The following is a 25,626-nucleotide window of genomic DNA, read 5'->3' on the forward strand; positions in this document are numbered from 1 at the left end:
TGTTCAGAGTGCTCCTGAAAGATTTGTGATTTTTGTTGATTTATTAATTGTTTTTCTTAGATTTAATTGTGTATTTTAGTATATTATTGTAGTTTTATTAGTGTAGTTATTGTACTAAAGTGTTTTATGACATAATTTCAGAAAAAATATTAGTTTTTATTACTCTTGAAAATGGTGCCAAAAACTCGTCGTAACAAGGCAGTGACTAAAGCTAAAGTTGCTACTGAGGGGAACGATTGTCATGAACAAAAACAATGCTGCAGTGATGATAATAATTTAGCTGAGGATTCGTTGACATTAGAAATAGCTCGGTTAAAAGAAATTATTAGGAAATCGACCAGGGATTTGGAAAAGGGGGAAAAACGTTTTAGTCTAAACTTCGAGGATAAGAAAAAGGATGAGAGCAACAACAGGCAGGATTACCAAGTTCAATAATTTTCCAAAATATTGAACTTGGTAATCAAAATATTAATAACAACAAGGTAAGTCGGTTAATATCTAAGAAAAAAGAGGCAATATGGTATGGTGACTCAATTTTAAAATTTGCGTTTGCTGAGAGAGTCACCACTTCTAGTTTCCCGGGAGCGAAAATTAAAAATATGACAAATGTAATTGAAAACCAAAAAGGAAATGTAAAAGAAATGGTAGTGCTGGTAGGTACAAATAATTTAAGTGGTGACAAACATAATATGAGAGAAGATATGAAAGGTCTGTTGGAAGAAGCGAGAAAGAAATGTGAAAGAGTAAAAATTGTAGGATTACTACCTAGATATGATAGTACTGAGTTAAGAAGGAGAGCGATGATAGCAAATGATTTCATTCGCAGGCTATGTAGAAGATATGGATGTGAGTTTTTAAAAGTGTGGGGTGTGTTTGATGGCAGAAAAGATTCGTATAAGAATGATGGCCTGCACTTGAATTCATTTGGCATCAGAAGCCTGGAGAAATTACTTCTTGGTATAAGACTTAATGCAGAGAGTTAGGGAAACTAGATCATCAAGGGAGGAATGGGAAAAATGTGTGTAAAAGTTCAGCTATGGTATACAAACGTGATAATGATATAAATGCCTCTGAACATGGTTATGTATGTGGCAAGGAGTGGAAAAATATGCTTTAGGTTCGGACCTTTTAAGTATGTCTGGGGAGAGAAAAGAGAAAATTCTAGAACAAGACCAAATACAATGCATATCTAATTATAAGAATAGGTTAGGTCGTAATTCATTATGTTTATACACAAATGCCAGAAGCATTAGAAACAAAGGGATTGAGTTTGTTGCTTTATTGAATACGATGTGGTCTAAGATTGTTGGCATTAGTGAAACCTGGCTATCAGAATCAGATATGGTAAGTGGGATCGAGTGTAATGGATCTACTATTTTTAGGAATGACAGAAGAGATAGGAGAGGAGGAGGAGTGCTACTAATGATATCAGATGACTTAAGTCCAGTTAGGGTAGAAATACAAGAAAACAATGATGGTAACAATGTCCCATGTAGCGATGAGTTTGAGTCTATTTGGTGTGAAGTGGAGGTTAATAGAATGAAATATATGGTGGGGTGTTGCTACAGACCTGGCAGCTCAGTTGGAGGGGACGAAGAAATGCATTGCCAATTTAGCTTTATGGCGAATGATCATTATGGGTGACTTTAATTTTCCAAACATTGAATTGTTGTGAGATAACTTTCTCAAGCAGCATGTGAAAGAAGGAACTCTAGGTCAAAGAGTGTTGGATTTGCTCATAGCATCAGAAGGGATCTCTGTCAAGAATATGACTATTTTACCACCAGATGGTGACAGTGATCTTTCTTGGTTCTGTCTTGGGAAGTATCTACTTGTATTGAAGCTCTGATTAAATCAGGCTACATGCTGAAAATTATCTTCTATGATCAACTTAGAAGAATACTCTCTTTGGTCTCATGGTATCAGTTACTGAATGGAAAAAATGTCAGCAATACATGGGAATCTTTGAAAAAGTGCTTGAATGAAGCGGTATCTGAATGTATCTCTAGTATTCGAAGAATAAATAAGTTGGGAGTGAAATGGATGTGCAGCCTTATTAAGCTAGAGATCCACAAGAAGAAGATGATGTGGAAAGAATATCGTGAGAATAAGAGTGAGAGGAGTTATGAAATAATTAAAGCTCAGGCCAGAAAAGTAACGAGTATTGTGAGAAAAGCTAAAACGTATGAAAAGTGTATGAAAGAGTATGAAAAGAAATTGGTCATGCAAGCTAAAGGCAATCCAAAAGAATTTTATCGTTATGCCACAAGCAAAAGAAAGAATGAATGTGGAAGAATAACTTTATTGAATGTTATGGTACACGAGTGTCAGAAGCTAAGGAGATTGTTCAGTTAATGAGAGCTCACTTTGCTAAGATATATCAACCAGGTGTATGTAGTATGGTGCATGGAGCTACTGCTACGTTGGATGAAGAGTTAGAGGTTCATGAAAATGAGGTTGAAAAGCTCTTGCATAACATGGATAAGAATTTGTCAATAGGGACAGATGGAATATCTGCCCGTTTGTTAAAGGAATGTTCAGCTGAATTGGCTAGGCCTTTCACACATTTGTAACACACACATTTTATAATAATGTTATGGCCAAGCTGGAGATAAAGGGAATGGATACAGTATGATAATATTGAATTTTTCTAGGCATTTGATAGGATACCACACGACAGACTGTTGTGTAAACTGTAGAATATGGGATTGGAACATAATCTATTGACTTGGATTAGGGGATGGTTGACAGACAGATATCAAAAAGTGGTATGCAGTGGGTGTGAATCTGCCAGATTTAAGGTAGCCAGTGGTGTACCTCAGGGTTCAGTCCTTGGGCCATTATTGTTCAATCTATACATTAATGACATCAAGCAGGGTCTATCATCAGATTTCCAATTGTTTACTGATGATGCGAAGATAGGCAGGGCAATCAGGGATGCTACTGATATTCAGCAATTACAAAATGATTTGAATAGACTGGAAATCTGGGCAAACAAAAATGGCTGTCAGTTTAATGTTAGTAAGTGTAAAGTTATGCACTTTGGCGTGATTAAAGTTCCAACAGGATATTAAATTAGCTGGGATATGCTACACGAAACTGAAGAGGCAAGGGATCTTGGTGTATTGGTGGATAAGAATTTAAAGTTCAAAGGTCACATAGCAAAAGTTGCAAATACAACTCAGAGGATAATTGCTATGTTGAAGCGAACCTTGACATGTAAGGATAAGGAAGTAATTTTGCCTCTTTATAAGGCTTTGATAAGACTACACTTGGATTACTGTGCGCAGATTTGGTCTCCTGGATTTCAGTTATCTTGGATGTGAAATATCATATGAAGAAGAAAAAGACATAAAATTAAAAACTTCAAAATTTTTACCAGATTATAGGCCTGATAAATAGAACACTCAACCCAAATATAGTACAAAAAGAAACAGCTGTGGAAAGAGTGCAAAGAAGAGTTACAAAGATTATATCCGGATTATGGGATTTAGATTATGAGGACAGATTGTGAGTATGTGGATTACAGACGCTGGTTAACAGCAGAAAGAGGGGGTGATATGATAGAAGTCTATAAACTTTTGAATGGGTGTTATAGCATTTCAAATGAAATTTTTGCTATATGGAAGGCGGGGAGAGAACACAGGGGCATCCATGGAAGTTAAGGTTGTTCTCAGTCAAGAAAGGGTTAAGAGCTAGGTTTTTCTCCCAGAGAGCAGTGAGCAAGTGGAATAATTTGCCCTTACAGGTAGTGAGTGCATCTAGTGTAAATGAATTCAAAGGAGGGTATGATAGCTGGGTTGGGTAATTTACAGCCTCCCTTGACGAGTCCTTGACTCCCTGGAGGTCTCAGATAATAGTAATAATAATAATAATATTGACTTAAACCTGAAACAAACATGCCAGCTGGGGTTTTGTACACTTTAATAAAGCATCCTACTATATTCACCAGGGAATTAGGACAAATAGTGAAAAGTCAGCTGATGAAACAAACTCATCATTAGTTGCAGTGGGGATGGGCACCATCGATATCAAGTATCAATACTTGTTATGAAATGAAAAAAATGTAAAATGTAATAAGTGAGATAACTATAAGAAGTTTTATTCCAACAAAATGAACAGGGAAAGGAAGCAGTAGCTACAATGATGAACAGTAAATATGAAAATAAAGTTTTTCAACGGCAAGCAATTTTAAGTGGAATCATGTGGGCAAATTTAAAAATGGGAAATTGGACAATGAGACCTATTTATGCCTCTCATCCCACAGAGGATTCTAATAAGGAAAAAGTAGATGACTTTTGAGCCACACGAGAGAGTAGATGAAATAAACAAAGGAAAAACTAGTCCTTGTTGGAAATCTAAACAGCACAGTAGGAAATAAACACAACACACTGAAATGTTTGGAGAAAATTTGAAGAAAAGAAAAGGCAAAATAATAATGATGATAAGCTACTGCTTGGTTTCTGTTCAAGAGATAGACAAGTTCAAGAATTAAAATAAGAAGTCATTGTATGAATTAAAACAGGAAGCGATCAGCATTTAGTTTTAAGCAGGGTAAGATGAAAGAAGAATATGTACAAGTTCGAAAAAATAAAGATAAGCTGCTTTCGAAGGATTACTGTACCCTCAAATATATAAATACACTAATTTCCATAAATTAAGGAACAAAGAAAAATCATAATAACTCAAACGCAAAACTATATGATGAATATTTATGCAATTTGGTAAAAAGTGGTGTGATATGAGATGTGAAAGGAACATCCACAAAAATTGTAAATGAATAGTAATGGAGTCCAGGAGCTCAGTTGATGATAACCACTGCTCCAACAAAGCTCTCTTAAGTCCTCAAGGTTTTGGCAAGGAGAGTTGAAGCAGCAACACCACATCTACCTAGAGCAGCATTTCCCAAATTTTTCCTATGACAGAACACTTCACAAATCATGAAATTTTTAAAAGAATACCTTGGTTAGAGTCGCAGCATTTAAAACCATTCCAGGCTCATATTAATATTGATAATTTTTCACGGAACGGAACACTTATTCACTTTCTGCAGAACACAATTTGGGAAACCCTGACCTAGAGCATCCCAGACATGCTCAACAGAATTAAGGTCAAGAGATCTAGCTGGTCAGTCCATACGAACAAGTCTCTTCTTGAAAATACTGGTCAGTGAGCTCCACTCGATGAGGACAGGCATTACTGTGTTGTAGGATAAATGTCACCCCCCATTGCGCCTGCATATGGATGAACATAGGGGCCCAGGACCTTATCTCTATAAGTTGCAGCATTCATAGTTCTGCTAGGAAGCATATACAGGTCAGCATCATGCCTCCCTCCACTATAAGTGTCCCTTTCACAGATATTTGAGGGATGATAATGTGTACCTAGTTCTCTCTAGCTCAGAGCATGCCTGTATCACTTTGTAAAACAAATCAGGATGGGACTCATCTGTAAACAATACCAATCCCCACTGGTCTTTGGTCTAGTTGCTGTAGAGCCTGACCCATTTCAAACTAACAGTTGACTGGCATACAACCACTTTTGAGCTTTCTGCACACAATGGAAGAAATACCTATGTTCCTATAGCTGACATGAGGTCAGATCATGTTGTTTGTGACTGTTGAAACTGGTTCTACAGTCTGTGAAACACGGAACAATACATGCAACTATTTGGCAACCTCTGCCAAACTTTGGCCCACCTCTAGTCTTACAATGGCTTGCCACCTGAATTCATCAAATGAATGATCTTTTGCAGCCACATTCAAGAATTTTGCTATCATGGATGCCTTGTTCTCACTGAAATGGAAAACCACTCCAAAATGCCTGCTGTACTGAGTGGTTCATTTCCTGTGTCACTCATTTGTATACAATAACCAGACTCAAACATCACTTTTTTTACATAAATGAACTAACTTTCGTATGCCCCTCACCCCTTGAATTATCATCTTTTTCTCTTTGTTCCTTGATTTATGGAAACCATAGTGTATTAGTAGGGAAATAAAGTTTGAAAACAAGAACAAAACCTTAGAGCTTTACTGGGAAAATCTGGAGTAAACACTGATAGATTGAGCCAAGGAGGCATGTATGAAAATCAGAGCTGCACAGTGCACTCGAAAGATCTGGGTAGCCCAAGTAAAGAAGAAATTACATGGAAATTTATCTGGCAAATAAGTTAGCAGGTGAGTGCCCTAAAAGAATAAAGATAAACATGTAAGAAAGCTATGCTGTGTGAAAAAGCAGCTAAATAAATCATGGAAAGACTTTGATAAGAACATTGAAGACAGATATTCTAAAGGTGGCAAAACATTCTGAGGCTATTGAAAAAAGCTTGGAAATGGAGAATAGAGTAACGTAAAAGATGGTAAAGATGACCTGAAAACTGAAAATAAAGACGTTTTAGAGATATGAACCATTCACTTTGAAAGAATGTTAAATAAAACAAATTAAATTTTAAGTCGATTTGAGGGTTGGATCTTGGTTTGATTCCAAATGAACTCTGCGACTATCATTAATGGCAAGGCCAGACTCATCCAATTCCAACAATTTACGGTGATCTCTGTGTTGTCTCAGCGTTGTTGTCTTATCAAAATAACTATGAAGTACTTAACAACCACCAGAAAAGAACTGAGGGTAATTTATCCTATGTGAATTGTAAAAAAGATAAGTTTCCTAAATGGTTTGAAGATGGTGCTTGGACTGAATTTACTTCTGATATTCTACCATGATTACAATGTGATTAGTGGATGAAATGCATCAATAATTCTTTGAATGGAAATCTGGTGACAATCTTGGTAGGTTGTTGTGATTTTTATTTTTGTTTAATTCTTTCAGAAAAAGATAATTGGTTCAACAGATTTAGCGAGTTCGTTATATAATCATCATCATCATCTTCATCAAATTCCTGCCATGTACCCTCAAGGGGTGTACAGGATATGACAGTACTACATGAAAAAATTACATCATTACTAACTTCCTATCTACAATTTTCCTCCAAATCAGTCTGTTACTTGTCAAGACTCCAACATTATCAGATCTTATATTTCTATCGTCTAAGGCACTTTGTACCGTATCAATCCACCTATATCTTGGTCTTCCTCTGGGTCGTTTTCCTGCCAACCTGGCAGAGAACACTTGTTTTGCTAATCTTTCCTCTCCCATTCTATTTAAGTGACCATACCATCTGAGATTAGCTCTGCTAACACATTCCTGGATGCTGACAATGTCAAGTTCTTTCCTAATATCCTCATTTTTAATATGATATTGCCATTGATGCCATCTGTTCACGCCTCTAATCTTTCTCAGGACTCTCATATCTGCGGTCTCTAGTCTTTGGTCAAGTGTTTTACTTCTGACCCAGCTCTCAGATCCATAAGTTAAAATTGGTTTGAACACAGTCTTGTATACAGCTAATTTAGTGTTCCGACTAATTTCTTTCTTATTCCATATGAATTTATTCAATTGACTTCCCACGATACCAGCTTTGCTGATTCTGTTGTCTATTTCTATATTTAGTTTACCATCTTCAGTAAAAATTGTGCCTAAGTAGCTGAAATGTTTTACTTGTTCCACAGGTTCTCCATTCACAACACAGTTGACATTTTCAATGATTCTGCCTATTTTCATTGTCTTTGTCTTTTTATTGCTGACCTTCATACCATATCTATTACAACAGCTATTCAATTTACTCAAAGACTCTTGCAGACTTGTAGCGGATTTATTTAGAAGTATAACATCATCCGCATAAAGCAAAGAGCTGACATTAACATCTCCAATTTTGATATCAGGTTTAATACCACATTCCTTCATAATGTGATCCATATAGATAATGAATAACAGAGGGGATAATGTACATCCTTGTCTCACACCAGATTTAACATTAAACCATCTTCCTGTACTTCCTTCAATTCTAACTGCTGACTCACAACTCAAATAAAGACTAAGTATTGCTTGATATAATGCCCCATTGACACCATATAACTGCAGCGTATTGAATAGCTTCTCTCTTGGCACCTTGTCATATGCCTTTTCCAAATCGACAAAACTTAAATACAGATCTTTGTTATATTCCCATGCTTTCTCGACTATTTGTCGTAAAGTGAAGATCTGATCCTGACAGCCTCTATTTGGCCTGAATCCAGCTTGTTCTTCACCAAGCTTTTCTTCCACAATTCTTCTCAACCGTTTCTCAAGTATACTTGCATAGATCTTGCCAGGAACACTCAGTAGGGAAATACCTCTGTAATTCTCACATTCAGTTTTATTTCCCTTTTTATATATGGGTACTATGAGAGCTCTACTCCAATCATCGGGAATTCGTCCCTCTGTCCAGGCTTTCTGAACTATGCAGTGCAGCCACTGTAAGACTCTTATACCACCATACTTCAGCATTTCTGGTCGAATATCATCTACTCCTGCTGCCTTTCCACATTTCAAGCCTTTGATGGCTTTTTCTACTTCAAGTATGGATATGTATTCCTGACTGCATGCCTGGTCAGTGTTTTTTATCACTGTGCTGTCATCACTGCTTGTTTCATTTAGCAGTTTTTCAAAGTAATTACTCCATACTTCAAGGATATCTTTTTCTCCTGTTTTCATTTCACCTTTATCATCTCTAATTCCTTTTACAGCACTCTTTCCTCCATTCCTAAGCTTCTTCAACAACCTCCAGAATATTTTGCCACCTTCTTGATATTTATTTTCTATATTCTTGCCAAAGTCCTCCCATGACTTTTGTTTAGCTAGTTTTACACACTGTTTAGCTTTCTTACATTTGTCTCTGTATTCTGTAAGAGTAAAAGCTGACTTATTTGCCAGGAACTTTTGATATGCTTTTTTCTTTTCCTTCACTGCCTCTTTAACTTCCTGTGTCCACCAGGGAGTTCTGATTTTTTTTATCTTTGCACACAACCTCACCACATGCCTCTCTGGCAGAATCAAACAATGTTTCCTTCAAAGTTTGCCACTGAATCTCCAAGGTTTGATTCCTGTTCTCAAACTCTTTCATTTTCTTTTCAATAATATTTCTGTATTTTAGTCTACAGTTTACATCTGAGAGCTGCTCAACTTTTATTCGCTTTAAAACTTTCTTACATGTTATGCTTTTCAATATGAAATTCAATTTTATCCTGCTCAAGACTAAATAGTGATCACTTCCAATTTCAAATCCTCTGTACACTCTGGTGTCCTGCACCAGGGAGAAAACATCACTATCAACAATAACATAGTCAATGAGACTTTTCTTATTCCTAGCCTCTTCTCTCCATGTGAATTTGTGCACATTTTTATGTTGGAACATGGTGTTAGTAATAACCAGTCCATGTCCTGAGCAGAAATCCAACAGATATTTGCCATTATTATTAGCTTTGCTCTTTTCTCCAAATTTTCCCAAAATATTTTTGTATGTCTCACAATCATTTCCTACTCTACTATTTAGATCCCCAACAAGGACCAACTTTTCCTTTTTCATTGTGTCAGTTGCTTTTTCTAAAGCCTCAAAAAATTCCTCCACTTCTACCTTAGTAGAACCTTCTGTGGGACCATAGGCACAAACAAGTCTCATTGTCCAGTTCCCCATTCTCATATTTGCCCACATTACTCTACTTGAGACTGACTGCCATTCAAGAAGATTAGCCTCGTATTTTGTGTTGAATACTATGGCTACTCCTTCTTTTCCTTGATGGTTATTGCCTGAATATAACATTTTGTATTTATTGCTCAGAAAGATCTCACCAGTTTTGGTCTTTTTTGTTTCAGTCACCCCTATTATGTCGATCTGGTACTTATCTAATTCCTCAGCTAGCTCCATTTCTTTGCCATTCAGGCTTCTTATGTTGATAGTACCGATCTTTAACTCTGGTGATGTTGAGTTGGGGTTTGTTTTCAGATTTGTTCCAGTAGCTGACTTTTCGCTGTTCGCCCTGGTTCCCTGGCGAAAACAACGGGGGCCTTGTTTAACCGGGCGACGCCCCAGCCGGCATGAAATTTTGTCATGTTGTACCATCATTTTTTATTTTGGTTTAACCAATAAGAATACAATTTGGTCGGCTAAATCCCAAATTGCCAGCCCATCCTCGTTCGTTCAGTATCAAAGTAGATACCCAACAGGGTGCACCACGAGAAGGTGAGGATTGGACATTAGGTCAGAATAATAGTTTTAATAATACTTGTTTCTATGATTGATGATGATGTGAGGAGGGATGAATATATATGGTTTTACTTTATAGACGATTTTTTTGCAGTTTGGTCATGCTTGGAGACTGAATTATTACGATTTCTGAATAAAATAAACTCCATGTACTCCAATATCAAGTTTACTACTGGAAGGGAATCCAGCCTTCATTTTCTGGACATTTTAATAATCCAAATCTCTACAGGCAATATTCAATTTTCTGTTTATCAAAAACATTCCTTTACTGGTAGATACACTGCCTGAAAAGAAGTCAATAATATCCCAAGGGCAAGTAACACTGTGTGCCATGTAACAAGTCCACATGTTTGTAGACGTATAAATTGGAAGAATATAGTGCTCCCAAGTCAGTGCAACTGTGTCCAGGTGAAATAGATGTGAAAAGGGAAAGTTAGAAAGAGGTGTTGTGAAAAGATGCCATGTAGCAGGCCAATCTGTTTGACAAATTGCTGACAAATTGGGCCATCCCAGATCAACAACCAGTGATACTATACTGTGATGGAAGCACAGGGAATCAACTGCAAGTGCTACCCAGAGTGGATGACCCACCACACTCACCAAACGTGAAGCAGGGTGCTACAAAGGATAATATGTTAAAACTGTTATTCATCAGATGACACGTTGAATGCAGAGTTATGGGCATTGACTGGAACATGAATCTGCACAAAAACATTCAGAACCGAGGCTCACAATATGTATTTCCATGGTAGAATCTCAATACGACAGCTCCACATTACCCAAACCAACATGCAGAGTTGTCTTCAACGGTGCAAAGAGGGGTGTACAGTGGGAGATGGAGGCTTGGAATGCTGTGTTATGAAATGATGAATCATGCTAACCCTCTACTGTGCAGATGGACAGGTGTGGATGTCACAGTTGCCTGATGAATGTCTCTTACAAGAGTGCCTAACTCCGAACCATTGAAATTCGGAGGAGACAGTATAATGGTATGATCGTTTTCCCTGGTGTAGCTGTGGACCTCTGTTTGTGGTGCCAACATTCAACTCCAAGAAGTGTCTGAACATTCTGGACAATGCAATGCTTTCTATTTTGTGGCATTTCTATAGAGCTGACCACTGTCTCTTTGCAAGACAATGCACTATGTCATAAGGCTGCTGCTGTAACTTCATGTTTTGTAGACATGAACACCACCACACTTGACTGGCTTCCACAGAGCCCCGATCTCAATCGTATTGACCATCTGTGGGATGAACGATATAAAAATGCCACTGTATTTCCCGTCCATAAAAAAATAAAAAAAATAAATAATAATAAAAAAAAGGTAATAAAGCTGAATGTGAGAATTATAGTGTTCTAGGAAAGATTTATGGAAGTATGATTGAAAAGAGGCTGAGAAAAATTGTAAGAGTAACTTGAAGAACAAGAGAGGAAAGATAGTGTGTTGCCCAAGTTTGCCCAAGTATGATAATGCAAGGCTGTGAAGAAGAGCATCAATAATGAATAGTATAATAGCCAGAATGTGTTGAAAAAGAGGCTTGGAATACGTGGATGTTTGGAGGGCATTTGAGGACAGAAACGAACTGTATATGAGAAATGGCTTGCATTTGAATGAGGAAGGATGTAGGCACCTGGAGAAAATGCTGTTCTATGAACAAGCTAGTATGTGTCAATGCAGGGAAACCAGGGTGGATGATAGCAGGGGTTGGCTTCTTGTGGGAATAGGTGCTTGAGAGAAGGGGGAAATACATTGGATAATGCTGAATCCAGAAAAGGTTGGAGGAGATAATGATAGGTATAGAAACATTAACAATGCCTTGATTCTTTATACTAATGCAAGGAATATCTGGAATAAAGGAGAAGACTTGGTGGCACTCATAGCATCAGCATGTCCAAAGATTATTGGGATCTGAGACGTGGTTGATGGAAGATGATATTATCTATTTTGTGACATTTCTATAGCGCTGATCATTGTCTCTTTGCAAGACAATGCACCAATGTCATAAGGTTTCTAGAATTCTTGAGGGACAAATGTCTTAGGCAACATGTAACAGAGGGAACAAGAGGTTCAAGAGTTTTGGATTTGGATATAGCATCAGAAGAGTTGATAATAACTGAGATGACATCTCTCCCACCAGTTGGAGAGAGTGACCATATGGTTTTGACTTGGAAAATGAATAGACATGCAGGAATACCAAAGAGATGGGAACTTATGTGGAATTATAAAGCAGGTGATTATAATAGTCTTAGACGTCAACTTCGGGAAGTTTCATGGAGGGAGAAATTGGAAGGCCTAGATATCATTAGTGCATGGGAAATTGTGAAAGAATATTTGTTAGCAGCAATGGTAAGTTGTATACCATGAGTGAGGAAGAGGACACAATTTGGAGTAAAGTGGATGACAAACAATATTAAACAGGAATTGCATGCGAAAAAGAGGCTATGGAAGAGATATAAGGAGACAGGTGAAGAGAAGATGCATGAAGAATATAAGACACAGGTCAGAAGAGTGACTAGTGTGGTAAGGAAAACAAAACTGGAATATGAGAGGAGATTGGCCCTAAGAGCCAAAGACAATTCTAGGGAATTTTTTTAGCTATGTGGCCAGTAAGAGGAGAAATGACTATGGAAGAATGATATTATGGGATAAAAATGGGAATAGAGTGACTGATGCAGAAGACATAGTGGAATTGTTCAATGAACACTTTATTAAAGTATTTCATCCTAGAGGAGTCAGTTTTAATTTAATGCTAGAGGGATAGGGCTGGTTCGAGATTTAGAGGTACAGGAGGAGAGTGTGTTTCAGATACTGAGTACTCTGGAATCCAGTCCCAAAGCTTTACTGAGTACTTCAGTAAAGCTTTGGGACTGGATGGTATTTCACCACGAGTTTTGAGAGAATGTGCTAGGGAACTGACAGTGCCTTTAACCTGGCTTTTCAATGAAAGTCTGGCTGAGGGAAATGTGCCCAGGGAATGGAAGGAAGGTAAGATAGTGGCATTGCATAAGGGTGGTAACAGACTGGAAGTGTCTAATTATAGGCCAGTTTGTGTGCCATCAGTAGTTGTTAAGTTCTTAGAGAAAGTAGTGAGGGACCGTATACAGCATTGGGCAGATGAGGGTAATGTTATCTGTGAGAGTCAACATGGATTTGTGAAGGGGCGCTCTTGTTTTAGCAATATGCCAGCCTTTTATAATAAAGTTACAAGAACATTAGATGAGGGAAAGGCATATACTGCAATTTTCTTAGACTTAGAGAAGGCATATTTAAGTTGCAGCACATGGGTCTGGATGTCAGATTGGTCAGCTGGATTCAGGATTGGCTGTCTGATAGGTATCAGAGAGTTGTGTATGGTGGAGCAGTTTCAAGGAGGCAGAGGGTTACAAGTGGGGGTCCCACAGGGACCAGTACTAGGACCTATATTGTTTAACCTTTATATCAATGACACTGCCAGTGGATTGCAAGGGGATATTCAGTTGTTTGTGGATGATGCGAAGCTGGGAAGGATTATTAGTAATAGTGCAGATGTGGTAGCCCTGCAAGAGGATTTGAATAAGCTAGATAGATGGGCAAATGAATGGGGGTATCAGTTTAATGCAGCAAAATGTAAGGTCTTGAGGTTTGGGAAACATCGATGGGATGCTGCATACTCTATGGGAGGAGTTATACTGGAGGAAGTAGGGGAGACAAGGACACTGACCTGCAGAAATAAAAGGGTTATCATTCCATTGTATAAGTCTCTGATCAGACCACATGTAGACTATTGTTCTCAGATTTGGTCCCCAGGATTTGAAGGAGATAAATTAACTGTGGAAAGGGTACAGAGAAGGATGACAAAGATGGTTTCAGGACTACAATTTTGGTTGTGAGGATCAGCTGAGGGAATGTGGACTGCAGAGTTTGGTGGATAGAAGAAGGAGAGGTGATATGATTGAGACTTTTAAACTGTTGAGAGGAAGTTACAAAAGGAAACTGTGAGCAAGAGGGTGAGGAGTGGTTTCTTTGCATGGAGGGTGGTTGAACCGTGGAATGCATTGCCTGATGGAGTGGTGAGAGCAAGAATGGTCAATGATTTAAGGAGTGGTATGATAGACTTTGTGTTTCTTAGGGAGGACCTCCCCTCGATGAGTCTTGACAGACTTTTATGTTCTTAGGAAGAACCTCCGGCGATGAGTCTTTTGACTACATGGAGGCCTGAATAATAATAATAATAATAATAATAATATACTGACAAGAATAGAAGTAACATTTTTCAACAGGATAGGAATTGCAAACGTGGAGACTGTGGTGGAATTTGCTTATGATAAGTGATGACTATTATCCTCTCAGAATGAAGGATTTGGAGGGCAATGGCACTAATGGTTATGAAAGCATATGGTATGAGGAAGAGGTGGGTAGAACAGGATATTTAGTGAATGTTGCTACAAACTATGGAGCATAGAGGGTGAAGAGCAGGAGATGTTTAGGCAGTTGAGCTTGGCAAGTGCAAGAAGAATGATTTTATAGGAGATTTTAACTACAACAGTACAAATTGGGAAGAGAAAACTGCATGTAGTAATAAGGGAATGGAATTTCTGGAATTCTTGAGGGACAAATGTCTTAGATAACATATAGTAGAAAGAACACGAGATTCAAGAGCTTTAGATTTGGTCATTGCATCAGAAGAACGGATTATAACTGAGATGGCATCTCTGCCCCCAGTTGGAGAGAGTGACCATGTGGTTTTGACTTGGAAGATGAATAGATATGCAGGAGTATCAAAGAGAAAGGAATGTATGTGGAATTATAAGGCAGGTGAATATAACAGTCTTAGATCAACTTGGAACAGTTCCATGGAGGGAGAAGTTAGAAGGGCGAGATATCATAGGTGCCTGGGAACTTGTGAAAGAATATTTATTAACAGCAATAGCAAGCTGTATAAGTGAAGAAGTGAAGAATTGTGTTCTCTTCTTCACTGTGAGTGAAGAAGAGAACACAATTCAGTGTAAAGTGGGTGACATATCAAATGGGAGATTTATGGAGAGAAATATTAGCCAAACCATTTATCTGCTCTTTTCTCTAATGACAAAAAATTCCTCCCCTTTCTTCCATAATAAACCTTTCTGTGAGGCTACAGTTATAAATAAGCTTTAAAATTGGAATAACATGAATGGACATACCATAAGGAGTGCTTAAGGATCAAGTGTAAGTGAGAGGAGACCTTCACACACTTAAAGGAATGCAGAGAACCAACCACGGCTTCTGACCTAATGTTCGATCCTCACCTTCTTGTGGTGCACACTGTTAGGTATCCACCAGGAATACAGAAAAAATGAGGGTGGGCTGGCAATTTGGGATTTAAACCCAAATTGTATTCTTATTGGCTTAAACTACAATATAAAATGATGGTACAACATATCAGAATTTCATGCTGGCTCAGGTGTAGCCCAGTTAAAGAAGGTTCCCTGTTGTTTTACTTAAGTATAAAGAGCTAATAAGCTTCATTTCGGCAATGAAAACATTACTTAAATTAAGGGGATATTAAATCCCACATAGTTTTAAAACCGAATAAGAAACTCAAAGATTGGAATCAGAGAGTTTCTTGCCAAATATAGTAAACTATAAAGTATCGGAGAACACTTAGCGTGAGCTAATGCAAGTGACCCTAGTACATAGTACAATACCGGACGACTCGTTGCAAAGGTGGGGGAAGTTCAGAGAAACTTTGGTATTAGGTCTAGCTACTCACTGATGAAGCCTCAAAAAAGGCTGAAACCGGTCTGGGTAGTGACCTCCCTCCATAATGTAATAACAGCATACATTTCCTAGGAAATGTGTTTTTACATTATGGAAAATATCTAAGAATAGCGATCTGAACTTCCCCCACCTTTGCAACGAGTCGTCCGGTATTGTACTATGTACTAGGGTCACTTGCATTAGCTCACGCTACGTGTTCGCTGATACTTTATAGTTTACTATATTTGGCAAGAAACTCTCTGATTCCAATCTTTGAGTTTCTTATTCGGTTTTAAAACTATGTGGGATTTAATATCCCTTTAATTTAAGTAATGTTCCCTGTTGTTTTTACCAGGGAACCAGGGCAAAGAGCAAAAAGTCAGTTACTGGAACAAATCCTCAAACACATTCCAAATCAACATCACCAAAGTTCAAGATTTATACTATCAACATAAGAAGTCAAAATGGCAAAGAAATGGAGCTAGCCGAGGAACTAGATAAGTATACCAGATCAACATAATAGGGGTGACTGAAACAAAAAATGACCAAAACTGGTGAGATCTTTCTGAGCAATATATACAAAATTTTATATTCAGGCAATGACAATCAGAGAAAAGAAGGTATAGCTATAGTACTGAACACAAAAGACGAGGCTAATCTTCTTGAATGGCAGGTGATATCAAGTAGAGTAATGTAAGCAAATATCAGAATGGGAAATTGGACGAGACTTATTTGCACCTCGGGTTCAAATAAGTCTTATTTGTGTGCAAATTCACATGGAGAGAAGAGACGAGGAATAAGAAAAGTCTCAGAAGGTTCTACTAAGGCAGAAGTGGAGGAATTTTTTGAGTCTTTAGAGAATGCAACTGGCACAATGAAAAATGAAAATTTAGTTCTTGTTGTAAATAGCAGAGTAAGAAATGATTATCATGCATACAAAAATGTTTTAGGAAAATTTGGAGAAAAGAGCAAAGCTAATAATAAAGGCAGAAATGCCAGTTGAATTTCTGCTCAGGACATAGACTGGCTATTACTAACACAATGTTCCAACATACAAATGTGTACAAATTCACATGGAGAGAAGAGACAAGGAATAAATTTTTATAGACTATATTATTGTTGATAGTGATGTTTTCTCACTGGTGCGGGACACTAAAGTGTATAGAGGATTTCAAATTGGAAGTGATCACCATTTAGTCTTGAGCAGGATAAAATTGAATTTCATATTGAAAAGAAGAACATGTAAGAAAGTTTTAAAGTGAATAAAAGATAAAAGTTGAACAGCTCTCAGATGTGAATTGTAGACTCAAATACACAAACATTATATGAAAAAATGAAAGGAGTTTGAGAACAGACACCAAACCTTGGAGATTCAGTGGAAAGCCCTGAAGAAAACACTGATTGATTCTGCCAGAGGCTGTCATGATGTTGTGTGCAAGGATAGAAAAATCAGAACTCCATGGCGGACTCAGGAAGTTAAAGAGGCAGTGAAGGAAAAGAAGAAAGCATGTCGAAAGTTCCTGGCAAATAATTCAGCTTGTGCTCTTTGAGAATAGAGACAAATGTAAGAAAATTAAACACTGTGTAAAACTAGCTAAACAAAAGTCATGGGGAGGCTTTGATAAGAACAGAAAATAAATATCAGGAAGGTGGCAAAATATTCTGCAGGTTGCTGAAAAAGCTCAGAAATGGAGGAAAGAGTGCTGTAAAAGGAATTAGAGATGATAAAGGTGATATGAAACTGGAGAAAAATCCTTGATGTATGGAGTAATTACTTTGAAAAATTTCTAAATGAAACATGCAGTGATAGCATAATGGTAAAAAACCACTCAAAAATATATATCCATATTTGAAGTAGAAGAAGCCATCAAAAGCCTGAAATGTGTCAAGGTAATGGGAGTAGATGATATTCGACCAGAAATAATCAAGTATGGAGGTATGAAAGTCTTGCAGTGGCTGCAATGCATAGGCTGCACTGCATAGGCTGCACTGCACAGAGGGACAAATTCCAGATGATTGGAGTAGAGCTCATAGTACCAATATATAAAAAGGGAAAGAAAACTTAATGTGAGAATAACAGAGGTATTTCCCTACTGTGTGTTCCTGGTTTTATGCAAGATTTATGCAAGTATACTTGAGAAAAGGTTGAGAAGAATTGTGAAAGGGAAGCTTGGTGAAGCTGAATTCAGACAAAACAGAGGCTGTCAAGATCAGATTTTCACTTTATGACAAATAGTTGAGAAATCATACACCATGCTGCAACTCAGTCAGTTTTGAGCTATTCATCTGATGAACTTGCACAAAACAACCATCACAACTGCCATGCTACAGGTCTTGTATATATTTTACTAATTTTTCTTCCTTTTTTGGTATTAAATACTTAGTTTTCATATCATCCTTTCCCTTTTTTTTTTTTTTTTTTTTAAATCTATAGTCCATTTGATCCACTACTTTCCTTGTTTATTCATTCATTGTATTTATGTTTCATTATCAGCACCATCTTCTTACCACAAGTTCTCAGCTCACTCAAGTGTTCTTTCTGTATAAATTAAATATTTTATATTAGTCATTTAACTCAGCCTCTGGTCGAAGATACTGGGCAACTCAGATACTTAAGCTTTTTTTCTTCTTTTTTTGTTATTTAATACCAGTGACATGAAACCTTGTTTCAGAAAATTCTCATATCATTACTAATAGGATTTAAAGATTGTTATCTCCAGGTTGTTAAGGTTATATAGATATGACAGGAGAAAGTTAAGAAATTCAGAAGGTGAACATAGTGACATGCCACTCAACTGCAAGCACAGGTTAAGCCTTACCTTTTACATCTTCAAATTATACAATAAAATGGATTGGTAATTAACTTCAATGCCACGTTTTGAAGATGACCTCTTTCTCGGTCTTTTCATGGAAACTAGAAAGCTTTATACTCACACCAATCTAAATAACAACTGAGGTGTTATTCTGCACATGTGAAAGTCACCCATCAGTTCTTGAAATACTAACAATCCTCTACAAGATACGTAAAACAGATTACATATGGTAAATGTGCCAGGCATGTTGCATGTATTATATTTCTCTCGTCGCTGGACTCTTAATAACGCTTTCAATATAAACAACTCCAGAAGAACACAATGCATAATTTATTGCATTACTAATATTTCATTCAAAGTTGATCACAATTTTTTTAAGGTTAAGACTTTTTTTTTTTTTTTATTTGCAGTTTTAAACAGTCAGAATTGCTTAACATGGTAAAGTTTTAGTTTTTTTGGAAATTTCCTTGTGCCAAGCAGTTACTTTTTTTTTTTATTTAATAATTTATACTTTTTTCCTTTGGGATTTGGCAAGATCCTGATCTATAACCTGGTAAACAGAGCAGTTTTTTTTAGAAGACTGCTCAGTTTTTTTTTTTTTTTTCCTTATTAAATTCTGTTTGATCTGTTATAACAGTTACATTACCATTATCTTCTTGGTTATAACAAATATCATGTTGCATAAGTTTTTTTCCTAAAGGTTGTTAACTTTTTTTTGATTGTTTAGCTTTTGGGGTGGGGGTGGGGGGGGAGCCTTCACTTTTTTTTTTTCTTTTTTTAGCCAATAGTTCCTGACTTTTTCTGTTGTAGGTTATCAGCCATTTTTTTTATTTATTTATTTTCTGCTACAAGTCTGCAAGATTCTCTGACTAAATTGAATAGCTGTTGTAATAGATATGGTATGAAGGTCAGCAATAAAAAGACAAAGACAATGAAAATAGGCAGAATCATTGAAAATGTCAACTGTGTTGTGAATGGAGAACCTGTGGAACAAGTAAAACATTTCAGCTACTTAGGCACGATTTTTACTGAAGATGGTAAATTAAATATAGAAATAGACAACAGAATCAGCAAAGCTGGTATGGTGGGAAGTCAATTGAATAAATTCATATGGAATAAGAGAGAAATTAGTCGGAACACTAAATTAGCTGTATACAAGACAGTGTTCAAACCAGTTTTAACTTATGGATCTGAGAGCTGGGTCAGAAGTAAAACACTTGACCAAAGACTAGAGACCGCAGATATGAGAGTCCTGAGAAAGATTTGAGGCGTGAACAGATGGCATCAATGGCAATATCATATTAAAAATGAGGATATTAGGAAAAAACTTGACATTGTCAGCATCCAGGAATGCATTAGCAGAGCTAATCTCAGGTGGTATGGTCACTTAAATAGAATGGGAGAGGAAAGATCAGCAAAACAAGTGTTCTCTGCCAGGTTGGCAGGAAAAAGACCAAGAGGAAGACCAAGATATAGGTGGATTGATACGGTACAAAGTGCCTTAGACGATAGAAATATAAGATCTGATAATGTTGGAGTCTTGACAAGTAACAGACTGATTTGGAGGAAAATTGTAGATAGGAAGTTAGTAATGATGTAATTTTTTCATGTAGTACTGTCATATCCTGTACACCCCTTGAGGATACATGGCAGGAATTTGATGATGATGGTTATCAGCCACAGCTCTTCTACAAGAAGAATCATTTAGTATTCCAAATAGTTCTTCCTGTAAGTATCAGTCATGTTGACTTTGAAAAACTACGCAGGTGCTGCCAGTTTGTTCCAATGTTATTATGAAACACACCCATGCATAGAAACATTTATGCTTTATCAGACCGAAACTTTGCTTTAAATTTCAAATAGTTGGGAATGGTATTAGTTTCTTGGCATAAGTACATAAATTAATAAACAAAAAATAAAATAATTTGCTGGCTGAGTGGTTAGCATATCTGTTAGCTGACAGATTTGGCTGCTTGGTTAGTATATGTGTTATCCAACCAACAGGTTTGAATCCTGCCACAGGCAGGAATGTTTGTAATGGCTTTAGGTATGAGATGAATTTTGTTACCTGTTGTGTGATCACTGCCTTGCATATTAAAAGTCTGAAGTGGCTTAAAAAGTTTGTGTTTGGTCTCCAAGGCAGGGTTTTCAGATTATATAGAAATAAATTTTAAAAAAATACAAAAAGATATAAAATTGGAAGCCCACCCAGTGTACTAATGTATAATAGGTTTACAAACTTTTATGGGTAGAAATAACATAAAAAAATATTTATATACACTATCTGATAAAAAAAAGTATCTGGATATCCCTCTGTAATTCGTAAACTGATGTCTAGATGTTACTATGACCTCACTACTGGTATAAAAGGAGGCACGGAGCCGTGTGTTGTTCAGTGATAAGAAGTATGAGCAGAATGGGCAGGTCAAGGGAGCTCAGTGACTTCAAACATGGACTAGTTATTGGTTGCAATATCAGTAAGAAATCTGTCAGAGACATTTCAACCCTCCTCAACTTGCCCAAGTCAGCATTCAGTCATGTGATTGGGAAGGGGAAACGTGAAGGCGCACCACAACAAAACCACAGTTGGTTAGGAAGCATTTAATGACAGGCAGGGACTGTCGAGCATTGAAGGTGGATCATGAAAATCGGCAGACACTGAGTGAAACAATCACCCAATACTTCTGCAGTTCGATTAACTGTCCAGCCAGCACCATGACTGTGAATCAAGAGTTAAGAGGAATGGGGTCCCGTGGTCGAGCAGCTGCCCTTAAACCAAAAATTTCTCCGTGAATGCTAAGCGTCGCCTGCAATGGTGTAAAGAGCAATGCCACTGGACAGTGGACAACTGGAAATGTGTGATTTGGAGTGATGAATCACGCTTTACCATGTGGCAGTCCGATGGGAGGGTCTGGGTGTGGTGAATGCCTGGAGAACAATTCCTGCAAGCATGTGTAGTTCCAACAGTGAAATTTGAAGGTGGTGGTGTTACAGTGTGGGGGTGCTTTTCATGAAATGGACTTGGTCCTCTCATAACACTACACGGAAATCTAAATGCAGAAGGGTACAAGGACATTTTGATCCATTGTGTACTGTCTACAGTAGATCAATTTGGTGACTGACTGTTGTCTGTATCAGCATGACAATGCTACCTGTCATAAAGCAAGGTCTGTGAAGGAATGGTTTGTGGACAATAACATTCCAGAAATGGACTGGCCAGCCCAGAGCCTTGATGTGAATGCCATAGAACACCTTCACTCCAGACCCCAACGACCCACATCACGAACTGCTCTGGCTACAGCTATTCAGGAAGAATGGGCTGCCATTCCTCCAGAGATGTTCTGACACCTGGTGGAAAGTCTACCTGGCAGAGTTAGAACTTTCATAGAATCAAAATGGACCCACCTTGTATTAATGTCCACTACTGGAAAGTGCGTTACAGGGAAAGTCTAATTACAGTATTGAGTAGGTGTCTGGATACTTTTGATCAGGTATATTTTAAAATATTTAGTTAATATATATATAAACACACACACACACACACACACGCATGTTTTTTTTTGTTATTGTTTATATCCCAGAGCACTATTATGAATAACCACCAGTATAGTTTGACCACAGATGAGAGAACCCTTGAGTGCATAGCAGGAGGCAAATCCATTCCGATAATAGGGTAATCAATCCGTTTCATGGGATGAGTATTTATTATTACACATTGAAAAATTATATTTTCTTTTATGAATATTCTAGTTTTTAAAGTGGTGGCTATTTTGCTTGTAGAACAGTTGAAAAATTTTACACATAAAGCACTTGATTTTTCATTTTTGTGACAAATTCATACATCTCTTATTCTATTTCTCCCCTTCGACATGAATTTACTCTTCTTGGCACTCTGCCAGCTATGGTTCTCTCAACTGTGGGCAGACTATACCTAAGGCTATCATTACATTTATTCCCCCCCCCCAAAAAAAAATAACTGTTTCTGTGGGTCTTTAGAATATATTTTACTTGCTTTCAAGTGATTATGAATTGCCAAATAATCAGTCAATATTTTTATTATCAAATTTCTGTTCAGTAGCATACACTAATACAGTCATGCAGTGTGTATTTCTTTGTCTTTATGTTGCATGGCTTGTCTCTTTCATGTAGCATGCAAGAAAAATGGAGATGTCTATAATATTTGCAACAGTGTATAAATTATCAAGGAAAAACAATGTCAGATTAAAACAATTAAAACTACAAAAATTACCTCCATTGTGGACTCCTCATTACTCATAACAGGCAAAAGAAGATTTAAGACTGCTTCTCTGTTTGATCCAGCATAAGCAAGTCCCATTCTACATATAAACAAAAAATTTCATTAGTCTACTTCAAAAGATAAATATAAAGGTTTCATATAACAAATACTTTGATTCACCATATTTAAAATACTTCCATTCATTTATGATAATTTCTTCATTCATTCCATTTTAACTAATAACCTAACATACAAAGAGGAAAGTTTTGCTTCGTCTGTTCTTTTGCACATTAGAACCTACTGGAGAAGTGAAATGCCCAAGGAAATATTCAGAGCCATATCTGCATTCACACTGACTCCTCTTCCAATGCAAAATGAATAAAGATTTTTCTTTTCCTATACTTACTCATTCCCAAATGACTTCCTTAATAGTCAAAGTCAGATAAACAAGAGTTCCACACATCCTAGAAGAAATGCAGAAAACACAAAAGACAGGTAGACACAAAAAAGTTTATTAATAACATATATAAACAAATATTTGGATTTGAAACTTTACAGCTCATTAGCATAAATGACAATTCAAAATGTCAGACAACAACAGAGTTTGCAAGTATATCTTGCTTGTGAAATCGATTGTAATTCTATAGAAATGATATAGTGCTAGAATGATACAGTATAGTTAATATAAACTGACATACAAAAAACATTTGCAATTAATAAGGGAGAAAAAAAGACTGATAAAAAAAAACAATAGTTATTCCAGTTCAAGATGAGGTAATGTAGTAGCACTTTAAATAAATATTCAAATGTAAATGACATCTATGTAAAAGTTTGGTCTTTGACAAGAAGATTATATGGTCCACATCAACTCCACTCTGAGCTAGATGAGATTTGGAGTTTCTTATATAAGAGGTAGGATTTACGTTCTTAAGGTCTCTTCTCAACTTATCCAAATTAATGCAATCACAAACCTGGTAAACATCTGGGAAGAAAATAAAGAAGACTGTTTATCATTGATGGAAGGTGACATGGAGAAGATTCATTGACAGGAAAGAAATAGACATAAGGTTATATTTTTTTAGGATTCCTGAATTGGTTTTGAGATTCCAGCAATGTAGAGGATTGGAATATGTATTGAATCTGCACTCTTTAGGAACAGGCTTATGTGTATCTATAATATTCTGAACTTTTTTTGTTGTTGTTGTCGAAGCTATTCTACTGTATAATTCTTTTGATAGTGTTCCGGTGACTGGGGATAAAGAAAATAATGTCTACTGAGTAGCCCGAATGAACTATCTTTGCAAACTATAGCTATCATGGTCAGTTTTGACACTGTTTTATTTACTAATGTCCACAACGTGTGAATCTCTTCAATTCTTGTCACAAGTTTTCCTTTCAGATACAGTTAAAGTGCTTGATTTCATCATGCATTCAGGCTACTTTAGTTATAAAAACAAAATACACAAATAGATTAAGAGTACCATCATGAGGGGTCCACTCTTAGTGACATTAACAAATTACTACCTAGAACATCTACAGGATTTCTTGTTCACCTCCACACAACTATACTTCTTGGTATGGTATGCTATGCGGATGACATCATTGGTATGTGGTCACATCCTGTAGCTGCTTTATCTTCATTCCAATCAAAACAAACAGCCTACATCCCACATATCAAACTGACCATGGAAAAGAATGGAAAATTAGCTTCCTGGACCTTCTTTTCTCCAGTTAAGGCAGATTTATTTATCATAAATCTGTTCATCTGTTCAGACAAATACATACAATCCGTCATCCATCTCAAAGAACTGACATAATCAAACATCTATTCATCAATACAGCAGGAATCATCTGTTCTGACCAAGATTACCTTACCTTCAACCACAACTGTGATCAGAAGAATTACAGAGAAGAGGTTCCAGTATATATATCACAAATATATCACTTGAGGAATCTCAACCTAAATTTTAAGCAATATAAAAATATATAACGTGGCGATTACTTTCTTTCCTGCAGAACTCTCATCCATGTCACCCTTCAAGAAAGGATAACCAGTCTTTTTAATTCACATTACCAGGTTCCTTGTGATCGTTGTTGCTTATACTTTTGATAAACACGATGTTCCAATGAGAAGGCACTGCAAGAACAATCCTACATCCTCTATGAGGCACATTCAAGTCTGATCTACCTCAGCATGGAGTTCATGTGGACCACAAAATTTCAGCATTTATTCAAAGAGTGCAGAAGCACTACTACATTATTTCAAACTTGACTGGATTGACTGTTTTCTTACCAAAAATTGGGAAGTCTCATCCTTATTAACTGTAAACAATTTGTGTGTGTATAGCACTTTATATTAACTGTACTATCCCACTCTATCAGGTAGCTTGTGAAATCCATTCTTGTTATTCTACCTTTTTGAATTGTCTATTACACTGATGATATCTGTAAGTTACAGATTGAAATAATGTTTATATATTTTAATAATAAACTTTTTTGTGTCTATGTTTCATATCTTGGTTTCTATGACACAAGTGTCTCTTATGCACAGAAAATGCAGACTGAACAGTAGGTTTGACTTGTGCTTTTAACACAATGTTCAATCCTCATTCCTTCTTGTGGCACAACAAGAAGTGAGGATTGAACTACAACTCTTTCATTTTTTTTCTTCAATAATCTTTGTGTATTTTAGTCTACAGTTCACATCTGAGAGCTG

General features: G+C 36.8%; 1 protein-coding gene across 1 annotated transcript in view; it reads right to left on the reverse strand.

Moving 5' to 3' along the window:
• Positions 1-25,626, reverse strand: part of Rpn1 (regulatory particle non-ATPase 1) — a 243,607-nt gene that overhangs the window by 107,843 nt on the left and 110,138 nt on the right. The window contains exon 12 of the mRNA XM_090416189.1: positions 22,923-23,010. Within this exon, the coding sequence (XP_090272315.1) occupies positions 22,923-23,010 (88 nt within the window). The remainder of the gene's footprint in view (positions 1-22,922; positions 23,011-25,626) is intronic.

Source organism: Typopeltis vanoorti, chromosome 3 (assembly GCF_054136105.1).
Source record: "Typopeltis vanoorti isolate ZY-2024b chromosome 3, IOZ_Tvanoo_1.0, whole genome shotgun sequence".
Classification (NCBI taxonomy): Eukaryota; Metazoa; Arthropoda; class Arachnida; order Uropygi; family Thelyphonidae; genus Typopeltis; species Typopeltis vanoorti.